The 27,170-nt window shown below is 41.8% G+C and overlaps 1 protein-coding gene across 3 annotated transcripts; it reads right to left on the reverse strand.

The window, feature by feature from the left end:
• Nucleotides 1-8,923: 8,923 nt before the first annotated feature.
• LOC145392849 (uncharacterized) lies at nucleotides 8,924-26,929 on the reverse strand. 3 transcript variants are annotated; one of them, XM_080267134.1, is made up of 6 exons: nucleotides 26,795-26,929; nucleotides 24,545-24,605; nucleotides 17,432-18,106; nucleotides 16,842-16,970; nucleotides 13,979-14,161; nucleotides 8,924-9,679 (listed from the first exon to the last, which is right to left on the reverse strand). In XM_080267134.1, the coding sequence occupies exons 2-6, from the start codon at nucleotides 24,545-24,547 to the stop codon at nucleotides 9,146-9,148; spliced, it is 1,524 nt and encodes a 507-aa protein (XP_080123260.1). In that variant the 5' UTR covers nucleotides 24,548-24,605; nucleotides 26,795-26,929; the 3' UTR covers nucleotides 8,924-9,145. The 3 variants fall into 3 exon arrangements, with proteins under 3 accessions (XP_080123260.1, XP_080123259.1, XP_080123261.1); XM_080267133.1 differs by lacking the exons at nucleotides 24,545-24,605; nucleotides 26,795-26,929 and having other exon boundaries at nucleotides 17,432-18,112; XM_080267135.1 differs by lacking the exons at nucleotides 13,979-14,161; nucleotides 24,545-24,605; nucleotides 26,795-26,929 and having other exon boundaries at nucleotides 17,432-18,112.
• Nucleotides 26,930-27,170: the final 241 nt, after the last annotated feature.

A 27,170-nucleotide genomic window follows, 5' to 3' on the forward strand; every position in this document is an offset into this window, starting at 1 on the left:
TCTCTCTCTCACACACACACACACACACACACACACACACACACACACACACACACACACACACACACACACACACACACACACACACACACACACACACACACACACACACACACACACACTTCCTTCCTGAACCTCACGCTCATGAACTGCCTCACAACATGCGGTATCTCCTTTCTGTTCCCTCTTCCATCCTTGCCGTCTCGATTTTCATCTCCCCTCCTCTCCCCTTCAGCCATTGCTCTCATCAAGACACCCCTAGTTTTCCTCTTCAGTATTTTCCTCCATTTCCTCCCTTCCCTTCCCCTCCCCTCTTCTCCACCCCTCCTCTTCTTTCTCTCCCTCTTTTATTCCGTGGTCCCCCTCTCTCCATACACACATTTTTTACCTCTGCAGACCTAGTTAATTGGAAGAGGGCGACTTGTGATGCCGGAGGCGGTGTGTTTATAGACGGCCCTCCAGTCCATCGTCGGATATATAAAGGACTTTATCTGACTGGCCGAAGAGCATCGAGGGTTATGAAGCTAATGATGAGTCGGGAATCCGAGAGAAAATTACATGCCATTGATATTGAGCGCTTGAACTATGAAATGAACAATCTTTTAGTAATATGTTCGTTATTGTAAGCATTATGTATATTATTGTAAGCACCAATCCTCATTTAGTAACCGTCTGCAGCACTGTAAGCAGGAGTCTTGTTATCGGCCATAAAGACTGAATTGAAATTCGGGATTATCGATTCTTGAAAAATCGATTCGAGACGGCTGTATCGCACTGTGCGTAGTTTTATTTCAGTGTTTGTGTCGTTCTTTACGAAAGTAACACTGCATATTGTAGTGATCTCATATAAGAACACAATCATCCTTGAGTGTATTAAATGTATTAGGCCTACCAGTTCACACACCCAGAAGCAGCTTTAGTTAGGATTAACTTATTGTGTTAACATTAGCACTGCTCTCATGTTTACATTCGCTAACCCTTAGAACTGAAAGTCGTAGGAGTTTTGATATTTGTATTGTATAGTGCACCACTCTGTCAGATTTTCTGTACTGGATAAGTTTAAGGTGGTACACAATCCAGCTGTAAGTTTTCGCGCACTGACGACTTGTCATCCTGAAGTAATTGCCCATCAACACAAAAATATGGGTCGGATTTGCTGTAGATACAGCGAATGAAAAACACAAATGTTAAAGCTATCGGTTGAATACCTCAATTGCTGGACACAATTTTATGCCCTCGAAGTTCTTGGCTTCATCCCTCAGGCTGTACCATCCACAGTAGATAGATTCTTATTATTGCATCGGCTCTTACGACTCACTTTTGACGGAATAAGATCGACTGGCCTTAGCTGGAATAAAATACTTGAATTGTTGCAATCATGAGAAGGTTAATGGTGACAGGTTCTATAACTCACCCAGCTGAACAGAATCGTAAGCGCTAGCTGAAGTAAAATGCAAGAACTAAAATTGTCCAAACCATGAGAGGGTTGTTAGGTATGCTAAATTACTCTTGCAAATCCTGTGTGGGTTTGAGGTCAGCTCTCCGCTGTCAGACGTGTGGAAGAGGTAGTGTACAATCCCTTTCATGTGCGTTCCTATTGATAATAATTTCACCCAGTTTTGTCTATTGCCACAATGACCATATCTAATTTCTCTTACTGTTTTTGTTTTCTTCCAATCTTTCCACGCTTCTTCATTGTCCGTGTTTTGCGTTTTATGCTTTCATGTACTATATGAATCTATCCTCTAGCCCTTCCACGTCTCCTTCTCTTAGCGTCAACCTCCCCTAAATATGTCTTTAAATCACCACCGTCTGATCCGTTCTGTCCGTGTGACCATCCTCTCTACCACACACTTTTTTACCCCCAAATCAATAGACATTCGTATTTTGCATATATTTGAAATCTCAATTGTTCTATCCTATCCAATCTACACATCTGACGTATTTACCAGTACTGCTAATCAGTCCGATTTTAATGGTCTCCCCTTTTAACACGTGAGACTGGCCGTACCCTTATCTCACACCCATGCATTAATAATAGTATTGACACACCGTCATGTAACTGTCCTGCAGTCTTTGTACTCCATACACTGTGCTGTATCGAGAATTTCGGAGTGTTAGCCACTTTGTCTTCATTGCACCAATCTAATTTCCATTTACCTTTTTGTCACGACACGAAGATAATTCAACTCTTCTGCCATAAAGTGAGCTTTCTGTTGTCGTAACATTACACTGTGATTTATTTCCCGTGTCAGCAAGGATCTTTTTACCCATTATTTACTTAAAGACACAGCTCTCTCTTGATTTTTTTTTTTTTTTTTTCAGTTTTTGAACTGAAGGGGTTATAGTCCTCAGTAACTCCTTCTTTGGTAGAGGGTTCTCCTGAAACTGTGTATGATCGTCTAGTGTCAGCAAAAAATATATATATAAATATAAGTAACGTAATGGTTTGAAATGGCTAATACTGTAGTACTCTATTGTCCTTATACATCAGCTGAGATTTTGATCTCTCACCATTCACCACCAGTTTCACTCCCTTTTCTTCACTCATTTAGCGCTCAAAACGCCATCCACCCGAACACTGATGCCAGACCATACTAAGCATCCATATGTCTCATATATTGATATGTCCTTCTAACGTGCGTTGTCCATCATTGCCTTGCCACACGTATTTGATATATACAGCCTTTAAGGACTTTGGAAATCATCCTGTGCATCACTCACCAGACAGCGATATCCGTCTTACCTTCGTATTCACTGTTATTTCATACACTTTATTTTCAACACAGCAAGCTTGTTATTCACATTTTTTTTTTTGCACTTACTTTGCCTACTTGAGCATTTGTGCAGGGGCACAGTCATAGTCTTCTTCCACTCCACTGGTACAGTAAACCGTCTCTTATCCAGGCTTTCGAAAGCCCGTATGAATGGTGCCCAAGTTATTTAAGAAGGACGAATTAGGCATTTTTGAAAGTTAATAAAAGGATGAATCTAAGGATATGGACTTATGAGCTTCGTGACTATGAGCCAGTAGACGGAGGACAGTTCGCAAAGTGTCCTTCCAACTAAATCCCACACGCAGGAACCCCAGGCACTAGTGGGTGTGATTACTCCTCAGTACAAAGGATACTTTCTCCGTTACATTTGTCATTTCTGTTTGTCTCTTCAGTTCTTGCGGCGATGGCTATCTTTTTTTCTCCTGTGTTTTTTACGTGTCTCTTGTATTTCTTTAATTGATGTACTGTAAGGCAACTTAGTCGTCCTTCGTGCACTACCAACCCAGTCGCGTTAATAACTTCCGTGTTTTCATCATTACCACATATCAATTTTTCATCGATGTAATCTTTGCAGTGCCTTCGGTCCTCACACCTGTTCCACTTCTTCCCCCACACATGCTGAGCCTCGCCATTCCGTTCCTCTGTCATCCCTCTCCCAATTCAGTTTGAAGTCGGCGACAGAGAAAGTTTAAGAAACATAAGTGGAATGGAACAGGGTGGGATTCCACACACACACACACACACACACACACACACACACACACACACACACACACACACACACACACACAAACAAACACACACACACACACACACACACACACACACACACACACACACACACACACACACACACACACACACACACACACACACACACACACACACACACACACACACACACACACACACACACACACACACACACACACACACCTCAGTACCATGCTCAGCTGTAGTGTGTTTATCCCGTGTTCACCACATCTTTCTTGTCTGCACAGTCTACCTGGTTGAACCTAACGATCCTTCTTCCCTCTTTATTGGCCTGTCTTCCTCTTTTCTGTGCTCTTGCTTCCTTCTTGCAATATTCTCGTTGAGGTCTTCGTAACACCTATTCTTCAGAGACTTATTTTGCATATTACATCTTTTCATCATCTTGTACGTTTCTGAGGCAAGCAGTCAGTTTGTTAGACAGCTCGATAGACAGACAGACAGACAGACAGAGAGACAGATAGATATGGACAGATAGATGGACGGATAAACAGAAGAATAAGTGGATACAGATTTAGATTTGTATGTATGTATGTATAAATTATAATGCACAGAAGGCAGTATCAAAAATATCAGAGTGTAACAGGCCCTAAAATTTGCCAAGAAAAAAGTATTACGAGTTATCCTATGCCTTTCAGAATGCCATGAAGGGACACTGGAGGCGGGTGTCAGTCACTTCTCTGCATTTAAGCCACTCCGAGACCATATTTCCCAACTACAGTCGATTTGGTCATTTTCTTTTCCAGTAACGTCCAGGTTGGGTTTGTCTGTTAAGGTTAGTCTAATTCAGTCTCTTAGAATTACGAGTAGGTTAGATTAGTCTGTCAGGGTTTAGTTACTCCTTTTTGGTCCTAGGTTACGTTAGGCTAATAATAAGTTGGAGTTATGTACGGTTTGTCTGTCAGGGTTCTATTGGGCTACTGTCTTTGGTTTTAGCTGGGATTCTATTAGGGTTAAGTTAGGCTGAGTTAGTTTGTTACAGTTATGTGAGATAAACATATATGCAGCTTTTTCCAATGCCTTCAGGGGAAACATGGAAACTGTGTACCCAGTCCTGTGATATGTATGCCGATCTTGAAGAATATCAAGTATGAGAAATAATCCTGGGGAGGGAAAACTTAGCGGGATTAGAGTATGAAAATATGCCTCCCAGTTAGGTGAGGTCCTTCCCAGTCTCCCTGAAAGTTTGTTACCTAATGTTTTCCCAGTTTTTTTGTGTTCTGCCCAATACATAGATGTACGATTTAAGTACTTCATTTCAGTGTTTCACCTCGAAAAAAGAAACAACGCATACAGACACATGTTCATCTGGCCCTACATGAATCCAACGAATCCGCTTGTCCGCTCATGGTTTAAGTTCTCATTGTGTTTTTTCAGTAAACTTTGTCCTTAGCAACGCAGCCAGACAAACACACGACACTGACTCATAAGTGCTTATTCACAAACACACACCAGCAGCCATAAAAGAAGCCGATGTGAGCTGCCTGGCTGTATACGGATGACGCTTATTCATCCATTAAATATGACTACACAGCTTATTCCCTTTGATGTTGTGTGCTCGGTATAAAGGAAAGAGGAGGAGGAGGAGGGGCGGACTAGCATGGACTGAAAGGAGGGAGGGAAACACGAGTACAGGAGGGGAACTGAAGAGCTGTGAGAGAGATCGAGAAGGGTGGGATGAGGGAGTTATAGTGATGATTGAGAGATGATGGAAGGATTATATGGGAGGTGAGAGAGAAAGACTTATAGAAGAGATAGGATGGAGTACAATACGACAGAATCAGGGGAAGGTATCCGGAGAGAAAAGAAAAGATTAAGACGGAGATTGGTAAGGGTAATAAACGGAAACTGTGAAGGATGTGTATCGAGAATGAGAGAAATTAAATAATGCAAGCAGAAAAAGCTGTGTAGAAAATTGATGCAAGGCAAGAGAAGTCTATCTATATTCTATAGCCCGACGCCCTAATCCCGCAAAGGGTGGCCGCAGACAAAACGCCTCCACGTCACTCTGTCACCCACCATTTGACTACCCTCCCCCCAACTCACCCCCCCTCCCTCATATACCTCTCAACTCCATCCCTCCACCTCATCCTCGGTCTACCCCTCCCTCTCCCTCCCTCCACCTCACCTACATACACCCTCTTAGTCAGTCTTTCATTCTCCATTCTCTCCACATGTCCAAACCACCTCAGTGTATTTCTCCTAATCTTCTCAACCACATCCACATCTACCCCACAGCGTTCCTTCACTTCTTCATTGGTCAGCCTGTCCCTCCACGTCACTCCACGTGCTCCTCTCAAGTAACTCATTTCCACTGCTCTCACTCTTGACTTGTTCCCCTCTTGCAAGGTCCACGCCTCGCTTCCATACGTCAGGGTAGGGATCACAATACCATCATGCAGCGACTTCTTAACTTCCATACTCACCTCCCTATTTCTCATCAATGCTTTCAGTGTACCAACAACCTTTCTTCCCTGCTGTACCCTTTCACGTACTTCATCCCCCAAAGTTCCATCCTTACTCATCACACTACCCAAGTACTTGAATGCACTCACATTCTCCATATCCTCACCATCCAACCTCACTGCACACTCTGTGACTTCATTCCTCTCAAACACCATAACTTTACTTTTGTTTACATTAACTTTCAGCTTCCTCCTCCTACACACTGTCCCTAATTCATTCACCAAACCTTGCAACTCCCATTCATCTTCACTCAACAATACTGTATCATCAGCAAACAGCAACACCGGAAGCTTCCAAATCTCACCCTCATTCATTAGGGCCAGCCCCACATCCACTGCCCTACCTTGCATCTCCTTTACAACCCCATCCATATATATATTAAACAGCCATGGAGACATCACACACCCCTGTTTCAGCCCCACATTGAGATCAAAGAACTCACTCAGCTCACCATCCACTCGCACCTTAGCCCTAGCTCCCTCGTACATACTCTTCACAGCACTCAGCAATTTCCCCTCCACTCCATATATTCTTAATACCTTCCACATACCTTGCCTGTCTATTCTGTCATAAGCTTTCTCCAAGTCCATGAAGGCAGCATACACTTTCTTTCCCTTCTCTAGATACTTCTCCACTAAACATCTTAGAACAAATATCTGATCTACACACCCTTTTCCCTTCCTAAATCCCCCTTGTTCTTCTCCAACTAGCTCCTCTGTCATATGCCTAACCCTATCAATGAGTATTCTACCATATATTTTACCAGTCACACTAAGAAGGTAAATACCCCTGTGGTTACCACATACTTCTCTCTGCCCTTTTCCTTTGTACAGAGGAACAATTATGCCTGATTTCCAGTCCTCTGGAACCCTTCCCTCTTCCCAAGCCAATCTACACAACTTCCATATCCACTCCACAACAATCTCACCCCCATACCTAAGCATTTCACCACACACTCCATCAATTCCTGGGGCCTTTCCCAACTTGATCTTCTTCATCGCTTCCACTACTTCCGCCCTACTGATCTCTTCCTCCCTCCTCTCATCTCTTCTTCTCCCAGCCATTCCCCAACCACTTATACTCACGCTGCTCTCACTCTCTACATTCAACAAATCCTCAAAGTGCTCCTTCCATCTCCTCAATTTCTCTCTCTTCTCCACCAACAATCTATTATTCCTATCTTTCACTCCCCTACTATTTCCCCTTTCACACTGCCTTACTTTCTTTACCTCCTTCCAAAACAATTTCTTACTCCCTCCATTTCACACTCCGATTCCTCCCAAACTCTTCATCCACTTTCTTCTTACTCTCCTTCACCAGTCTCTTAACCTCCCTTCTCCTGCTCACATATACCTCTCTCTTCTCTCTCTCATCTTCTCCCCTACCTCTACTCGCCAACCATTCACCATATGCCTTCTTCTTTTGTTCCACAGCTCGTTTCACCTCATCATTCCACCATGCTGTCCCTTGCACACCCTTGCATCTCCTCCTCACTCCACAAACCGCCTCACACGCTGCGCCTATCTCTTCCGTGAATATCTTACATACGTCTTCCACCCCTTCCATCTGCTCTAGCTCATACCTTCCCAATCTTTCTTCCACTATGCTCTTATATTCTGTCATTTTCTCACTATCTTGCAATTTCTCCACTCTTCTCACAGGAGCTCCTTCCTCCTGTCTTCCCCTTCGTCTCCTCAACCACTTTCTTTGCAGCTCTACCTTGGCCATCACTAAGTGATGGTTCGAGACTCCATTCCCCCACCCTCTCCACACTCTTGCATCCAAAACTTGTCTTCTCATTCGCTCATCCACACACACGTAGTCTATCATTGCCTTTCGTTCAACAAGTTCACCATCCATCCTCCTCATTACTCTCCATGTATACCGGTGGATCATCTTATGACGAAAGTAGGTGTTGGCTATTGCCAACCCCTTACCAGCACAGATGTCCACCAAAGCACTACCATTCTCATCTACTTCAGCTGGCACACCCCACTGACCAACCACTCCATCCACTCGTACATTCCCAACTTTGCCATTCATGTCTCCAATCAACAGCACTCTCTCGCTCCTCTCAGACTTGTCCATACATGCTTCTACTCTCGCCCAAAACTCATCTTTCACTCTTGCCACTCGATCCTCTGTTGGAGCATACACACATACAATCGCCCATGCTTGTATACCTACTTTCATCCTCACCCATACAATCCTTGCACCCACTGTTCCATACTCTCTTATATTCTCCTTCCACTTCTTGCTTATCATCAGACATACTCCCTCTCTTGCCCTCTCATTCTCACTGACTCCTGCACATATACTGTACCTACACCATATTCCCATTCTCTCACCCTTTCACCTTTCCACGTAGCAAGAGAAGTGCTACCTTAAAATAAGAAGAATTTAACTAGTAAAGTCCATAGGAGAAGGAAGATGAGAGTATGATGAGTCAAACTGAGGGAAGAAATTAAAAGAAAGTGAGGAAAAGACCAAATGGAATATAGAGTAACAACCAAATAAAAAGTGTGGTCAGGGAGGAAATAAAATGTTTGTAACAAAGGCATAAGCAGTGTAGGACTGTGGGTCATCTTATTAAACCTGAAATCACGAAAGGGAAGGCAAACCCAAAATTTTGTGACAGTTTCTGAGGCACGTAGCGAATATATAATGTGACTGGCCTCTGGATAGCGTACTTGCTTGCTTTCAGTAATTCGGGATGCAGGGTAATTAGATCTAATAATAATTATAAACATCAGCTAATTGACTCAAAAATTACTGGTTGCCTACACCTTTGTGATATCAGATTAATAAAATGACCCTAAGAGAAAATAGCATCGTAAAATGCTGGTCAGCCATTCATGAGGAAAACTGAACATCACTAAAAATATGAACATTTTATTCATTCTTGCATCTGCTGTACTTATATAAGTGCATCATATCTTCAGTTTCTAAAGCTATTTTCATCTGTGGTCATGATATGACAAAGCATCATCTGAGATCAGACTGGGATTTTTGTATGAAACTGGATGTGATACGGGATGAGTATCCTAGTCTCACACAGCAGCTGGAATAAGTGAATGCAGATGTGCTGTACCTGCTCGCCGTACATCGGACGTTGGCTGCAGAAGTGTATATTACACTGGAAGAACAACACCGCAGTCCAGCACCTTGACCTCCCTGATGCGCTTGTAACCTGCCACGGCTCTCACCACCTCCAGTCCACCCTCCACCCGCCCGAAAGCCCAGTGCCACTCCCGATTTGGGCAGTCACGGGTACTGATGGAGAACTGTGCTCCTCTGGCCACTGCCACGCCGTGCATTGCCCTAACAGTGCCTGCAGTTGCTACCCGCTGGTACTCTGGCCTCGGCCGCAGTTCCCCTGTTGTCAACAGTGTTCCGCCTTGCCCGTCGTCGCGTTCGTAGTCACCGCCACCAATCACCTCGAACTCTGTGCCCTTGTTCCATACCCCGAGGATGCGAGAATGAAGATAGGACTTGCCCTTCTCGCCTGTGCAAAGGAGCCTGAAGTTTTGTGCCAGCTCAGTGTGGGGGCTGAGACGGATGTACACCCGTCGGCCCCGCCCTACTACCTCCCCCGCTCCAGCCCACCCCAGCTCCAGGAACACAAGGGTGCAGCTTGGGTCCAACGAAGCCATCAGAGCGTCATGCTGCCATAGGGAAAGAAAAGATAGTGGATCACCACCTCTGCGCCGAACAAAATGTAGCTCCAGAAATAGAAACCTGTAAAAATAAAGGAAAACAGGGGGCAGAATGTTGCTGTTGTTGTTTGCTCAACTGCAGGCAAACAACTACCCCTGCATGGCTGTCCCATGCAGTGAAACCATGTCTCCTCGCGGAAGACATCGCCTCACCACAGCGAGGCACGGGGAAGAGCGTGGAAGAATGGTTCATAATGGACGCCGTTTTTGTCTCCCTTTACCCTCCCAGTTAACAGGGGCATCATATAGGCTCCACGTCAGCTTATTAATGGTTATACGGTTACCGGCCAGCGTTGTAAATGGTTTCCTGGGCTACAGGAAACCATTAGGCTTGTCACTCAATGTAGAGCCGCCTGCAGTGGAAAGGAGAATAATTAAAATGACAGGCAGGATGGAAGAGATAAGATTAGTGGAGAGCAGACACAGAAAATGAATGATAAAGGTTAAGGAAGAAGTAGTGGATGATGGTCACCACAACCTACCACCAGGGGGTAGGTGTATGTAATATACGAGTACAATACAGTTATTCAGGAATAGCAACGAAATACTTATATATCCATGGATGTTTCAGTTTTTCATCGTCATTCTAGAACACCTCCCGTCACCCTCAGTAAGAAGAAGACATCTAGTATATATGAATATTTCTACCCAGTATTCCATACAATCTTACTCGAAGAACCTGAGCCATGCCGCCAACAGGAGTGCTGAGCCATAATTAAGTGAACCCTGCGAGGCCACAGAAATTTACAACACTAATTTTAAAACTGTGCATCGTGAAAGATGTGGAGATAGGAATTCTGTTGATAAAGGACAGAAGAGACTGCATATGAGTTACTGGAACCAAGACATAGACAATGGATCTGAAGAGATGGAATACTGCATGTACAGAAAACATATGTGAAGGCTTTAACATCCCTTTCTTAACTTGATAGTCAACGGAATCACTATTTTACGTGTGTTTGTGAAGCACACCTGTAAAGAAATATAATTATTATCAGCATGACCCTTTTTCAACCTAAAGATTGGATGAGGTATATCATATATAACAACCAGATATATATATATATATATATATATATATATATATATATATATATATATATATAGGCTAGAGAGAGAGAGAGAGAGAGAGAGAGAGAGAGAGAGAGAGAGAGAGAGAGAGAGAGAGAACCTTTGAAGACATCATATATCCTTTGCACTTCAACAGTGATGATGAATTATTCATTCAGATATCCAGTACCCTAACAAATGCTTTGCTGCCATCATTAAAAAGACAACACCATTTGTCGGTTTTCCCTTCACACCACACATACTTAACACTGTCCATAATACCTCTCTATGCGCCGTGTCGTACTCCTTTTCCAGATCCACAAGTGCCATAAACATCTCACAGTCCTCCTCACATGGTTTTGGCACTGTGTGCCTTGCTGCAAATATTAATCCACACATCCGCTACTGTTCTGAAAACTATCCTATTCAGCATTCACAAGATATTCTGATTATGCACTTCTTTGTATTATTTTGTTCTGTAAAAACTTTCTGCAACACTTAGCAGACTTATTCCACAATAAGTTTTGCACTGAGTGTGGTGTGCTCCTGATTTTTATATAACAAGGCAGTGATTGTCGACTTCCACTAAACGGGTACAATTGCATCCATCCAAGCCTTCTGGCATATTGCCCCAAGACATTCATCTTAATCTCTTCGTTAAATTGATTATTTCTGACTGAATATTCAGATATCAGTATTATCAGTTTGAATAACCAGGTATTGTGAGTTTTAATTAATATAAATGGAAAGCAGTTACATATGGCATTAGATGGTCAATAAGTACAATTTTGTTATTTTTTGTCTCTTTATGGCTGATTTTGGAAAATATTTATGCCAAGTTTCAGACTAATCAAAGAATATTTACAGATCCCTGCTGTTTGCATTTTATTTTTTGACTTTTTACTTTTTTTTTTTTTCAAATATTAATGCTATGTCGCTCCAAAACCCATTTTATTCTCAAACTGCAAAAAATTGATTTAGTTCCAGAGGTTTGCCTTTGCAGAGGAGAAAAATATACATGACATTTATCCGAGAGGAAATGACAGGCTTGAAACTTGTTGTGCAAGAGATAATATCTAATGAACACACTGGTAATGGCGAAAAGTAAAGAACCATGGCAAAGAATGATGATTAACAAAATAACATTAACCTTCTGACTGAGATTAATAAAGATAAAATTAAGAGAATGCCTCATTGAGCTGTGTGAAGGATATTCTTTATAATATGACACAGATAGTTGCAGTGACAGCATTGAAACTGAATACGATTCTGCACCGACACTTGGAAGCAACCTGCATAATATACTCGAGTCTGGTTACAGAAAGGAAAACTGAGGTTTATAATTATTACTATTATTATACAACTGTACCTTTTTTTATGTAATTACGGATACTAGACTCTCTCCTACCTAGGTTACCGTCACTTAGATCAAGCCAGTCAGTAGACTGATGCCTTACTCCCTTCCAGTAACTTCACAGCAGTTAGTGGGGATGCCTATAGTAAAAGAACACCTTATTCTTACATAGCTCTTTCGTTCTGTCTAATTAACTCCTCCCTTATCCCACCTTCTCATTCAAAAACCCTTCCACTTTCTTTTTTCCACATAATTCTGGATTTTACTTTCCTATTTCATAATATTAAAAACACATCGTAGATGTGACAGTTAAGATATCAGACCTGAATGGTTTGCCTGGCATCCGGCATGATATTGTGCCGGGTATCTGGTAAACAATCTGAGTGGTTTGCCAGATATTTGGTATTCTGGCAAATTTAATATTTGGTATACATCCCTAGATCTGAGAAAATTTAATCATTATGGAGATTTGTCTCTACAATGAGTGACAAGCCATATGGTTTCCTGTACACCCGAAACCGTTTACTACGCTAGGTGGTAACCATATAACCAAATTATGGCGCCTGGTGGTTTAGTGGGTAATTACGGCGCTCCAATCGGATTGAGCCGGTGAAGGTTTATATCCAAGGGATGGTTGGGGTTTATTGCTCACGTAATGCCACTCAGGGATGAGTGAGGCTGGTCAGTCTCATCTTAAATGTCAGGACCAACTTGCCTAGCCCCGGGCTCCTACGCTTCTCATGGGGCAACGTAGGTTTGGATGATGGATGGATGGATGGATGGTTTATCCTCGTCTTTGTAAGTACTTTGGAGTAAAGGGCTTTGCAACCAAGGTACATAAAAAACAAACAAACAAACAAACAAACAAACAAACAAAACGATCTATTACAATAGTTCCAGCACCTCCCATGGCCGGGCGTAGAAATGCCAATGCCACAGAGTTACTGGAGGATCATACACCTTTTGCCAGCCAATCTGGCGTCAGGCACCACAAGCCAGACTGTGTTGCTGTACCTCGGGACTTGTTTTCTGTCGTGAGTCTGTAGATTAGCTAAGATTAGAAGTTTTGAGAATTTGGTGATCAGCTTTTGAGAATGTGTAGAGGAGGTTCAGATTAGATGGGTTAGTTATAGAAAACAGTCAGAGCCCCTCAGTTTTGCTCTGGAATGCACTTTTTTTAAAAACATATTTGTAGGTTTTCTTATACTTTTGATGTTTTGAAATTTTGAGAATTTGGTGCCTAACCTTTGGGAATGTGTAAACGACGTGGAAATCTAATGGGTTGGCTTCAGAAGGATTTTGGCAACACTCAGTTTTGGTCTTGGACGCAGTTTTCGAGAAATGTAGGGTTTTATTAAATTTCTGCCTAGTTTTGGGAAGTTTTCATTAATCTGGGTGAGTATGGAGAGATTTGAGATTGAGTATAAGTCTGTAAATAGATAGGTGGATTTGTGGGTAGTGGTAAAAGTAGAGGAGACAGACAAACTGACAGGTGGACAAGTAGGCAGAAGTTAAGTAGGTAGATGGACTGACAGACTTGCTAGGTTAGTGGTTGGATGAATGGGTGGCTAGAATATGGCTATATGGGTAGTGATGGCGTCCTGCTGCTCAAGAGTGTGAGGCGGGAATAAACTAGAGTATCCATTCCCTCTTTCGTGAGCTTGAAGGTAAACTAAACAACCTTTTGGCAGACCGTCGTATTTTTTTAATTTGTCTTTTTTCCGAGAATCTGGCAGGGAACAGCATGAGTGTTCTAGTAAGCATATGGAGACTTGTTCATCCCGTACATTGGTAAAGATCCTTTATAAATTTTTCTGTGTTAAGTTACTGTGTTTGCAACCAACCTGCATAAGATGTGCTCCTGGTGGTGGTGGGTGGGGTGTGAGAGCGTGTAGGTGTGGGCGGCCACGGTAAAGTGTGACACGGGCGTGGCATGGCGGGCCATCTTTGTACTGCATCACCGCCACCACTCGCCCAGACCCCACCAACGCCTCCACACTCCCCTCCAGCCGCCGCAAACTCTCAACCTGCAGCCACCAAACCGTACATCATAATTATGTTTTACCAGGAACGGTTAAAATACTACAAATTTTAGTAATCTTTCTACTGCTTGTGCATTCGTTTGTTATCCGTACAAAAGATCAAAATATATTGCCATACAACCTCGTAGCTTTTTTTTTTCTTTCTTCTAAGCAATAGTTATCCTACTAACCATACTAGGTTAATGTACTGGGTCTATGAGCAATATTTGGTATGCAGTTTGCAGAAAGCCGCAGATTGTACGATGCCTATCATCATCATAATTATCGTCGTCTTCATCCTGTTTCCCATGTACGCATGAGGTGAGGAGATCTAGAGCAACGGATCGTCTCGGGACAACACAAAAAAGGTAGGACATCTCAGTTATAATCTTTTCCTTCTTTAAGAGCTACAAAACTCCTTAAATGTTAAGTGTTAGGGTTGTTTGTTTTCTGCGTTGTTATGTAAGGGCAGATGTTGCATCAGCTCACCACGCCCATCCCCCTCACCCAAGTTGCGATACAGTAAGAATCCGAGATGAATATATTTTCTTTCCTGTCCCGAGGGATCACAATATGCAAGTTTTAATGAATTATAGTGATGCTAATTTCACCCTTATTTGCTCCTCGTGCAGTACTGTGGGTAACATTTTCCAGCCTTCGATTCCAGCTGCGTGCAAAAGCCAGGACGTATCATAATGCATTCAGTCTGCCATGAGGAATCACCAAATGTGATGCGTTAGCGATAAGAAAAGTGGACTAATGCCCCCAAGATCGCAAGATTGATTCCTAGTTGTTGCAATGAACGGTTTGAAGATTAGAGTTTAGTTGAAACACTTTTATAATACTCGTCGCCATTGACATATATAGATAACACTGACTTTGCATGAGACGCGCTTATCATACCAATGTGCACAATAACCATCAGAGAATGGTTAACAACTCTCAAATGATGGTGTGTGAGGAAGTAGGTGGAGTATTGTATTTCAGAGGCTTGCTGTCTTGGTCGTAGCTGGATAGGGACAAACAGGATTAATAGCCTAATACTGGCTAGAGGGGAACAAGTTTTAGGAAGGGGAGGGGAAGTGTAGATCTGACATTCGTCTTTAGATGTTTACTGAGGAAGAAGTTCTATGTTGCCTTCATGGATCTGGAGAAAGCATATGACAGACAAGATAGACAAGGAATGTGGAAGGTGCTAAAAATATTTAGTCAGTAGAGAAGGAATGGTTAAATGATGTCAAGAGTGCGTATGAGAGCACACGGGCAGCAGTGTGTGTGGAAAGTAAACAGTGTACTTAGAGCTGAATGTTGGACTGAAGCAGAGATGTGCAAAATCTCCATGGTTGTAAAGTGTTTATAGATGGAGTTATAAAAAATGGATACAGGAAAGGGCAGTAGATGTTGGAGTGTCCTTAGTGAGCGAGGGTAGGGTTTGGAAACTGCCTTTACTGTTGTTTGCTGATGATACTTTATTGTTAAGTGAACATGAATGTGAGCTGCAGGGCGTGGTGGATGAGTGTGAAAATGTGTTTGTAAGAAACGAAGTTTAAAATGTAAGAAACGAAGTTTAAAATGGAATGAAGCTAAGAGTAAAGTTATTGTTTTGGAGAGAAGTCACGAAATGCTTAGTCAGGTTGGATGGTCAGGAAATGGAGAACATGATTTTATTAAAATATTTTGCAAAGATGTAAGTTTAGAGGATGAAGTGTATGAAAAGATGCAAAAGGGCAGAAAGGTTACTGGTTCACTGAGAGCAGTGATAAAGAATAGGGAAGTGAGCATGGAAGTAAAATGAGGTTTTTGACGACAGTATTGTGATCCCCACTCTAACGCATCGAAGCGAAGCTTATAATTTAGAATGACACGCCAGAGAGTGAGGGCAGTGGAAATGAGTTACCTTAGAGGAACACGATGAGTTACGTGGAGAGACAGACAGGCAAATGAGGAAGCGAAGGAGCGCTATGGTGTTGATGTGGCTGTTCCAGTAAGCATTAGGAGAAACACTTTGAGATGATCTGGCCATATGGAGAGTATGGAGAGTGAGAGACTGACTAGGGAAGTGAAAGTAGAGAGAGGGAGGGGGAGGAAGACGGGAAGACCGAGGATGAGATGGAGAAATGGGGTGGAGAGGTATATGAAAAAAAGGTCTATCTATCTATCTATATACCTAGGCTGCTTCCTCCAAGAAAAGGGAAGTAGCCGAGACAGGACGACACACTCCCAATTTACTCATCCACTCAGAAACATTCACTCTCATCTTAGCCCCAAGGGGAGAAGGGACATATCCTCACCGCACCACAGGGTGTTTGAGATAACGAAAGGGCAGCTTGATGACAGAACGGGATGACACGGTGACGGTTTGCCTGTGACCACCTTTTACAGGATTAAAGCGTCTGGAGATACATAGATAGACAGACGGGCTTTAAAAATAGTTTACGCTAGTATCAGGGTATAATAATTTGATTTTATCTTATCTTCTCATTAGACTAATTCTTATTTTCAATTTATTTTCATCACATCATTTATTGTCATCCGTTGTGTTGAATAGTTTTAGATTCCTTCATCTGAATAAAGTGGACTGGCTTTGGACAAAACAAAAGAACAGCTGAACCCAGAGCGCTGAAAAGGTTCAAATAGTAGGTTATTTTCATCGAATCTTAAAGGCTACAGTGAAAGCGTAACTCACTGACAGAACTGGTGCGATCCTGTCCACCTTCTCCATGATGGTGGAGGATGGGTCTGGTGGCTCCTGCTGGCTGCTGTCCTCCTCCCTCACCACAGCGCCGTCAAGTACTCGCCGCGTCGCATCTCTTACCTTGTCATACATAGAAGTTACATTTATTAGTAGGTAAGTTTTTTGTATGCCCAACTACATTTTAAAGACAGTAAATTGTGGGTATTGTCAGCCGATTATTTTGTATCATCATCATCACCGTCGTCGTCGTCGTCGTCGTCATCAGTTACTTATTATTATTATGATGATGATGATGATTATTATTATTTTTATTATTATTATTATTTACTACTACTACTACTACTACTACTACTACCACCACTACTACTACTACTACTGCTACTAATACTACTACTACCACCATTACTACTACTACTACTACTACTCTATTATTATTATTATTATTATTATTATTAGTCCTATTATTATTATTATTATTATTATTTTATTATTATCATTATTCATTGGACATACCAGCATGCTGTAGATATTTAAAGTATGATGGAGGAGGATGAAGGAAGTTTTTAATCAATGAAACTGACCTGGAGAGAGGTGTGGAGGGTGGTTGGATCAGGGAAGATTGCCCGGCAGTGCTGCAACCAGTCTTCTACATCGTTGCAAGTCGTCTCACTCTCGTCAAGGGCTGACACTGTCTCCAGAGGACTGGCGGCTGTGGTGAAGCACCCTTGTATTTTCTCCAGGCGCTTTAGATTGTCCTCGCCACGCTGTCGCTGGTATAACAAGATGCTCCGTTCGTCGTCCAGCTGCTTCAGTGCTGACCTGTTTTTCTTTTCCAGGTCCTGTAATCTCTCAATAATATCGTCGTGCTCTCTTTTCCAACTTTCTAACTGCGCCTCGTACTGGTCCAGCTGTGACATAGTTTCGCGTAGACTGCTGGTTAACAGCTTCACGTTATGCTCGCGCTCCTGCAGCTGCGTGAATCCCTCACTCTGCTTAACGGCTGCTACTGACGTGATCTGTAATATCTTGAGTTTCCTGATAATTGCCTCCATATCGTAGCTGATGGGGAACTGTGTGGCTGACGTGGCCTGGTGCTGGACGCGGCAGGTGGGACACGCCAACATGGCCTCCTTGATCATGCCGGAAATGCAGAAGGAGCAGAAGGTGTGGCCACAGGGGAGGGTCCTTGGCCGTCGCTTTGCTTTGTCGTAGTGGCTGATGCACACCTTGCATTCCTCAGGGTTGTCACTCTCGTCCTGCATCAGACACACTTATTTGATTACCGATTAACCCATTAAACCCAAGGGTTTGCTTTATATTATATTCTCCTTCCCCAGACGACTGCATTTAGCTTAAGGGAGACTTTTCAGAATGGAGGTGTTATATTAACCTTCGTAAACCCCTTTACTATATGAGAACCTTCCAAATAAACTAATATTATCTGGATATAGCAAGAATAAAATAAAAGATACATTATCTGATTGAAAGAGTTAATGATTATACTGGGTACTGGATTCTGTTGCAAATAACTTTACGACGAAGAGAAAAGTATTCAGATAATTCTGCCTGTGGGTGACTTTACACTGATTGACAAGCCAAATGCTTTCCTGTACACCAGGAAACCATTTACTGTGCTGGGTGGTAACCATATAGCCAAATTATGGCGCCTGGTGGTTTAGTGGGCAATTAAGGCGCTCCAATCGGGTTGAGCCTGTGCAGGTTTCTATGGAAGGGGTGGTTGGGGTTTATTGCTCACGTAATGCCACTCAGGGATGAGTGAAGCTGGTCACTCTCATCTTAAATGTCAGGACCAACTTTCCTAGCCCTGGGCTTCTACTCTTCTCATGGGGCAACACGGTATTAGATGATGATGGTAATGATGATGATGATGGTGATGATTAATCTTTGTCTTATGAAATGCTTAAAGCTGAATCAGTAACGACCATTCTTTAACGCTCACCCTTAGGTATGCTGAGTAGATTAATCATACAGTTTGCCATTATTCGGGAAAAGCGAGTTTATTGGCAAACAATTGTAAACAAAGCTAGAGGGAGTGTTTTTTCACCTCGCAGTTTTCATGTTACCAGTAATGTTTCTGGGTAGAATACGATCAATATTTTATCCGACTGAATGTTAAAGAATGCGTCAGATTGTCCAGTTTGTTTGATCACATGAGGTCAATAAAATACTGTACATTGTACGTACACAGCATTCCTCGCTGCAGATGACGTGCTCAGCTAATGTCAACACGGAATATACATTTTGACTGCCTTGTTGACAATTATCAGATCTACCAGTTTCTTCCGTTTTATTTGGTGTCACAGCACTTATGCCGAGACTTAGTTCTTGAACCGCGTCAGTACAGTGACGTATTTCACTGCAACCAGGCCACCACTACACGATATTATTTAATGTGGAATGATCTTTAGTGGGGGACGGGTTGAATATAACGGTGTATCTAAATCCTGAAGTTCAAAAAGTCTCATCAAAGGTGAAGGTAGCAAGAATAAAACAGATGAAACATCCTTGGGATAAAGGGTAGCTGTTTTTAGGTAAATATGCATGCATGCTGTTAATTTGATAAAATTATTTTGTCCATTACTTTGTAAAAGTAGTACAGTAAAACCTATAACATCTGCTGTCCGCAAGTAGAGTATGTACACCTTGCGATGTGATAACATGTTTTATTATCTATTCTGCTGTCTGAAGGATATTTTATTCAAATTATGAGACAGGAATTCGAGGGATATGACTGTGCCCTCATTCAATTAACTACCTGGGAATTCTAAGCAAAATCAAATCGTTTAGTGATATTATGAATAAACTAGGAAAAACGCCTTCATTGTGTATAGGTTAGTGTGATAGCTGATAAATGTCTTTGCAACAGTCTTCTGTTAAAGAACCGAGACGTTTTAGTGCATCACTACATTGTTAATATCAGCAGAAGGAAAATGTAAAGTTTTATGATGTAGACATGGTCATCACTTTCCACATATTCATATTTACATGTGAAGAAGAAACCACCTGATACCTGTAAATGAATTAAGGAATTTCATCCATTCTTTGAGTATGAAGAAATGTTATTTACAGGAATGCAGTAGAATCGTTCATATTAAATACAAAGAACCAACAGTTTTATGCGCAAGCTAATGCCAGCTTATTATAATGCCCAAGTACGAGTAAATAATTTTGCTTTTGCACTGCCAACTTTACAGCATGAAAATACACCTTAAGTTTTTTTTTTTTTTTTTTTTTTATGTGTCCGACTCTGGGCATAGACTTCACAGCCTGCTCTCAAGGCCCAGCAGTCCTCCTACATACCATACACCTCTCTACATGTCACCACTTCGGCGCTAACACCCACCGTCCATATTGAATACATGCTAGGGCTGTCTCATACAGGACTGGTGTATTGGTATTAGCGGGGGTTCTTATACGACATGTCGGCGGGTCATCTGGTAGATCAGGAAAGTCTGCTTTTATGAAATTCAAATCCTTAAACTGTTCCCTGCCCCAGCCGGGATTCGAACCTGGGTCCATCAGGACTGCAGGCCGCCTCTCTACCGATTCAGCCACCGCCTCCCCCAAGTGAAGTGAAGGAAGGAGGTGAGGCAGTGGGCATCAAAAATGATTTTTTTTTTTTTTTTACATGTGAGGAGGTATAAGTACAGTACTATTAGTTTTCTGACGATACTAGGTAATTTTAGAATTAAATTACCACTTGAATATTATGATATTTCAGAAACTCATAGTCATACCGATACTACCAGTATAGGCCTATTGGTTCACGCTCCTTCTTGAAGTAATGAATTATCAGATCCATCAGTTAATCAACCAACATGGAGAAACCCATTCAGTAGCCCTTGATATTTCTAAAGCTTTTGACCGTTCCCTGCTATCGAAACTCCTTCGCTATGGCCTATCATCTTTTGTTCCACTGATTTCTTTATATCTCGGCAATAGAAAGGTAAAAGTAGATGATGTATATTCCAATTTCCACTTGATTAATGCCTGCGTGTCACAAGGATCAGTTCTGGTTCTAGCCCTGTTCCTAATTCATATTAATGATCTCTCTATCACCTATAATCCCTTTCACTCATATGCAGATGACTCAACACTTCACAGTTCCTTCACAGTTTAACACTCATTCACAAAGTTATATTATCTCTAAATCTCAACTCAGTACAGCAGTCTCCATAAATCAAGACTTATCGAAGATCACGGAATGGGGACAAAATAACATTGTCTCATTTAATACTAGGAAAGCTTACTGACAGACAGATATTGCCCGATTCCTGTATTACCTTTAGTTCTATATTCTTATCTCTAAAAGTATTGAAATTATCGGTGTTTCACTTAATAATACCCACAGTTGGACCTCACAAGGTAGATCACTTGCTAAAACTGCTTATAAAACTTGGAATATTGTACAGAATCCGTAACTTCTTCGCTGACGAGCAGCTGGCTATAATTTACAAGAGTCATGTGCCCTCTCAGCTGGAATATTGCTCATCCTTGTGGTGTGGATGTGGAAAGGTTGCACTAAAAGAACTGAAGAAAATTCAGAACAAAACTGTACGAATTATTAATAACCCTGCAAGTACAAATGAACCACCTCCCCTACAAGTAAGAAGGAATGTTGACTGACTTGCATTATTTTACAGATGATTTTATGGCATAAGCTCTGACGAAGTTACATCCAGTATGCCAACGATTTTATGTTCATTGCCTCTACTATAATTCGACTGATCTACTGTGAAGTACTTTTCGACGGTCATACTATCATGGCCATTGAAGATTTTGTATATATGCTTAAACTAAATCCCCTCGTAGTCTGCACTTGGTTAAGGTAAACAGACTTAACTCTTTTAATCGTTCCTCATGTGGTTCATTTCTCAATCCTAGTATAATTTTTGTCACCGTTTGCTGCACTCTGTCAAGTTTCTCCATGTCTTTTTTATATCAAAGTGACTAAAACTGGACGCAGTGCTCTAAGTGTGGACGTACTAAGGAATTGTATTGGGTGAAGACGACATTTTCCGATGTGTGTTCGAATGATTTTCTTATGAATCTAATTCATTTTTACACAGATGGTTTTGCTTCAAATCTCTCGTTATTATAACTCCTAAGTCTTTTCATGGTCTGCACTATCAAGTTGCCCTTTACGTAATTGCTGCCAGTATTTAGCATCTTACATTTATTAATATCGAAGGCCAGTTTCCATGTTTGGGTCCTGTGAACCAGTTGATCAAAATCTCTCTGAAATGCCTGCTTCGCAGTGCTGTGTCTGCTCTGTTACCTAATCGGGAAATTTAGAAATCTTAGAGAGAGAGAGAGAGAGAGAGAGAGAGAGAGAGGGAGCGCCTGATGCCTTTCGATCACGTGCTCCGGCAACGCGTCTTCGCTGGCAGCAGTGAAAGGCGAGGGCGTTCGTAAACTTCTAGTTCTGTAATGCGGGGATTTAATGCTGGGAGGACGGTACAACGAATATTTTCCGATATATATTTAAACATTATATATCTGTCGTTACGTTACATCATTGATAAGGTAACCATTGATGCAGAGAAGAGAACTTTCTCCATAAACCTGAACTGCCTGTGACGTCGAATATTGCGACAAGAACCTTAGGTGTGATAAGTCTTTCTTGATCATTTCAACTATAACATCAGATTGCTGCCTATTACTTGTAGTTGCTTAAGATACTCAGTTTTAATGACTGGGTTAATTACACTGTACATTCTAGGGATTTCGTTCATGCTTTTTACTAGTGATAAAAGGGCAGTGCCACAGTGACCAGTTTTAGTGGTGGGAGTATTTCTAGGACCAAGCTTGTCCTTCACGGTCTCGTTAAGAATGTTCGGAAACGAGGTGCTCTTCTTCGTAGAATTTGGTGAACCTCATTTTAGGACCCATATTGGGACCCTGCATCTGTCTATTATTTTGTTCTTGTATTTTACCCTAGAATGTGCAGAAACAGCATCACCCGAGGTTTAACAAGAGCAGTTGCATTCCCATAGAAGAGTTTACCCCAGACAGCCAGAGAGAACTACATCCTGTAGGTGGCAAGGGCAACCTTCCCCTCATCTGTGTCTGTACTGGTTAACTTATTACAATCACATATTAAAAGTGATACATAAGTCATCATCATCACCCAGGTTCCCTCATAAATACATGGAATGGTAAGGATATAGAAGGAGGACGCGGAAAGAACATAAATGTGGAATGGGTCATGCATCCATTTGATTTTTCTCGGTTTCGAATTTCTCTGCTTCACAGTACAAGGGACACACACATATGATGTATTATATCGTACTGCCTCTGAAACAAACTGTCCCGTCGACTCCCAGTTAGAGGAAAAGGTTCAGCCTTTGCCATGTTTTATCTCCGTAAGCTCTTCATTCATCCTTTTATATAGTCAGATGTCAGTTCTTTCGCTTCCTTCAACTTCAATCTCGCCAACTCTCATAATTCCTTACATACTTCTTTGGCCTTCCACGCCTCCTCCTACCCTTCATTTCATTCATATCTGTACCCCTCGCACACCAATTTCGTATCCTTTCTTTCTTTGTAATCATATCTTCAAAGAACACTGTCTGCTGCCTTTTGATAATTGACCTTATCAGCTGACTGTTAGGTGATTTTCAATGTAGGCTATCAGGAGACATTTTATCGACTTTCTTTTGAAATAAAAAGTTGTTCAGCTTGAAATTTTGCGTTGATTTGACATGTCAGCTGCTGCATAGTTTAGCTGCAGGTCTGTGAAGATAGTCTCTTCTTGTTTTGTTGTACTTGTTATCCACAGACCATTGCATTCAGTTCAGGAGAGATTTTTTCGGAACTGAGGGACAGGTTAAATCAGAGTTAACTGTTTCACTATTCGAGTTGAATAAAATTGTCTGGTGGTAGAAAGAGCAAAGTGAAAAAAAAAAAAAAAAAAAACTCATCGGACTGAAGGGGTTAAGTTCAAGCACCCATCAGCTGTTACACTTGTTCTGCTGTCACAATATCAACACTTTACATCTTGCTATAGTTTACAGGTACCGTACATTTCACACTAACACCGTCCATAATCCACCCATGTCTGTGAATGTTTAGAAGGCGATACAGAGTTATGCCGTACTGTGAGGGGTACCTGGCGTTGCTCGGATAAAACTCCATGATCGTGTGTACCGGCACTGCCTGTGACCCTGGATGGCCACTCCCTCTGTGAGAGAAGACCTCCGAGGCCCCATGTTGCCAAGTGAACCTATATTTCTCTTTGGGCCCATTTCCTCAGGGATATGTTCCTCATGGACTTATTCCTACCATTGATCTCTTTTCCCACTACCGACTCATGCACCCCAGCCGCCCGTCCTACCCCACCAGTGTGTCTACCCATCCGACCCGTTGTACCTAATAATTATTATATAGGTGTAGAAACAAAAATCTCTACGGCACTTGGCTGCCATGTTTCCACCATACTGACGATTATTTCTAATTCTAATCTTGGCCATCGAGGGGCCACTTTAGCTACTGTTTAGATAGTTCTATATGTATCCATTTCGATTTTAAGAGAGGACGGACAGATAAATAAGACATTCTCCTTTATACACTATATATATATATATATATATATATATATATATATATATATATATATATATATATATATATATATATATATATATATATACGGATACTTGTAGTATGCTCACCATGACTGCAGTCAAGCAATGAGATGGCGGTAGCAGTCAACGACCAGGACGCCTTGGTTGCCTGGAATTATACATAGTGATTATTAGTGTGTTAAATGAACACTGTGTGTGATATTTAATGTGATATCATACCCAGCTCCGTTGCTCACTAAGTTACATAATCCTACTTTGGTTACCTTCATCCATTAGACCATACGATCCTGAGGCCATCCGCTGAGGTAGAACAGAGAGAACAGATGGCATTATATGAGTTTATGGATGATGTCTCAACGCTGGATTATACCTCTGTCCAAGACCCATGTTATTATGTACAGCTTTACAGTTTTACTTACCATAGATTAGCAGCACATTAGGGATTTTTTTTTTTAAATTAAAATGTTTGGTCTGAAATGTCTCAGTCATAGGATGTATTTTTGATCACGTTCTTGTTGTCTTCAGCCAACAATCTGTACTTTAGTGTAGAGTTTCCAAATGGAGGGGTTAGATTTTATAGCCATCATTAACCCTTTCACTGCAAGACGGCTCCCCTGAAATAATTTACAGTGCTAGCAAGAATAATAGATTAAATGCGTCCTAGGAGTGAAAGGGTTAATTCCAAGTTCCTTTACCAGTAGGCAGGATGCAATATCCACCTTGAATGACTTTAGTTCCTTCGCTTCGACTTGGAGGATACATTCCTTGCTTTGCAGATATTGTCTGTAGCTCAGTGGCAGAATAAGTCAGTATTACGACTTTACATCCGTTCCGTAGCACCTCTTCGAGACTAGCATTATATTCTCGTGTTATTCTCTTCTTGCAACTCAGCATTCAAGATGGAGATGGCAATTAAAGGCCAAGTTAAAGTGAACAGGGTATAGCGTGGCATGTTGAGGTGGGGCAGGCAGTGAATGCAGCGTGGTTGTTGTGGCGTTGCGAGTTTGTGACAAGCCTTAATTACTGGCATAGTGGAAGTTGGTGCCACGTGCTGGGGCCTGGGATAGTGCACTGCCACCACCTTGGTAATAGTTCTTGATATTACATACGCCGTAATTGTGCACTAACACCACCTCGATAACTAGTGGCAGTATTATATACGCTGCAATATTGCACTGCCAACACCTCGACGATTGTTGGTGATATAAAAACTGCCGGAGTGCACGACTACCACTTCGGTAATTGTTAGTAATGCTGTTTACTGATTCATATTTAGTCGAAATGTGAAAGTGCGCATGGTAAAATGGTATCGTTGCAATTCCTGTACGAAACAAAATGAGACAAGAAACGAAATAAAAGGCCCAGGAGACATTCCTCACTGTGGTATCCCTGTGTTTAAGGAAAGTTTTCACTTACTCGAATTAAATAACTGGCATTCTGAAAAGAAGCAATACGCGCTGGTACTGCTAAAATAAAGCAATATGATAGTTAATCGGAACTTGTGCATCATTTCGCTAGTCGCTCACGTAATGAGATCAATGTTGTAGCACTCTTATAGTCATGTTATTAATGCTAAAATAAATGTGTGACACCTGGCATTATTATTTTTTTTTTCTGATATAGATTATAACAATGGTACACCTGATACTAGTTATCAGCTCAGTGGTAAGTAAGAGTTGGGCTGTATTCCATAGTTTTCACATACAGTATTAAGAAACAAACGTGGTATACACCTGCTATGAACAAAAAATATTCCTTTTGAATCATTATCGCAACGTGGAATGCTGGCACAAATATCATATTCAGTACTTAATGTTAAAGATATACCTTCGCCATATCCATTACTTCTTCAGTGCATAAGCAAAATAGTGAGATTTGGCCTTGCGCATACATGCACGCTTACCAACCCTACTGGTACAATTGGATTATTCAGTTTCAGACTCACCGAATCCCTCTTAACGATATATATGTATATTTTTTTTAACTTCTGTATACACTTACATACTGTTGTTTTCACAAAATGCAGCGGATATAACTTTAAGATGAAATAAGCCAGCATTTATGGGTAGATATATAATAATACATAAAACACAGCAGGGAGTGGCTGCGTATACAGAAACACGGAAGCGGTGAAGGGTGACTGGGGGATGTAGGGGCTGGGGGTCGGGGTAATGTTGGTGGCACGCGTGAGGCAGGTGTGTGTGTGTGTGTGTGTGTGTTCGAGTAGGCTATCTGGCACCCGCCCCACCACGTTTCACTCCACAACACTAGTATCACCTCGCGTACTTGACAACATTCGGGTATTGTTTACGCGTTATTGTCTTTACAAAGACTTACTGTTGCCGTTGTTTCAGATGCGAGGCGGGTGTGTAATGGTGAGTCGGGGCACCAGTTTAGTCCGTACCGTTGTGTTCCCACCTTGACGTCCCTCGAGAGTGAACTGGGTTGGCTGCCGGAGAGGGAGAGTGTCTGGCAAGCGGGCTCACCATCTTTAGGTTGTCATTTATATATAGGACTGTTCAATGTCGTCAGGTTTTGTTGCGCCCGGATTCTCGTTCTCGCGAGGCAGTAACTAGCGGTCAGTTCTTCCTTAGGCTACCACCTTGAAAAATCAGTAGCACTGATCTAATTGTTTACACTGACGTTTGTATTTTTGCTCTTTGCTTTTTTATCTCAGTTTTGGCAAGGACGCGTGGCCTTGCTGTCCAGTTTA

This window comes from Coenobita brevimanus, chromosome 23 (genome assembly GCF_032717465.1).
Source record: "Coenobita brevimanus isolate Jiangsu-jjx chromosome 23, ASM3271746v2, whole genome shotgun sequence".
Taxonomy (NCBI): Eukaryota; Metazoa; Arthropoda; class Malacostraca; order Decapoda; family Coenobitidae; genus Coenobita; species Coenobita brevimanus.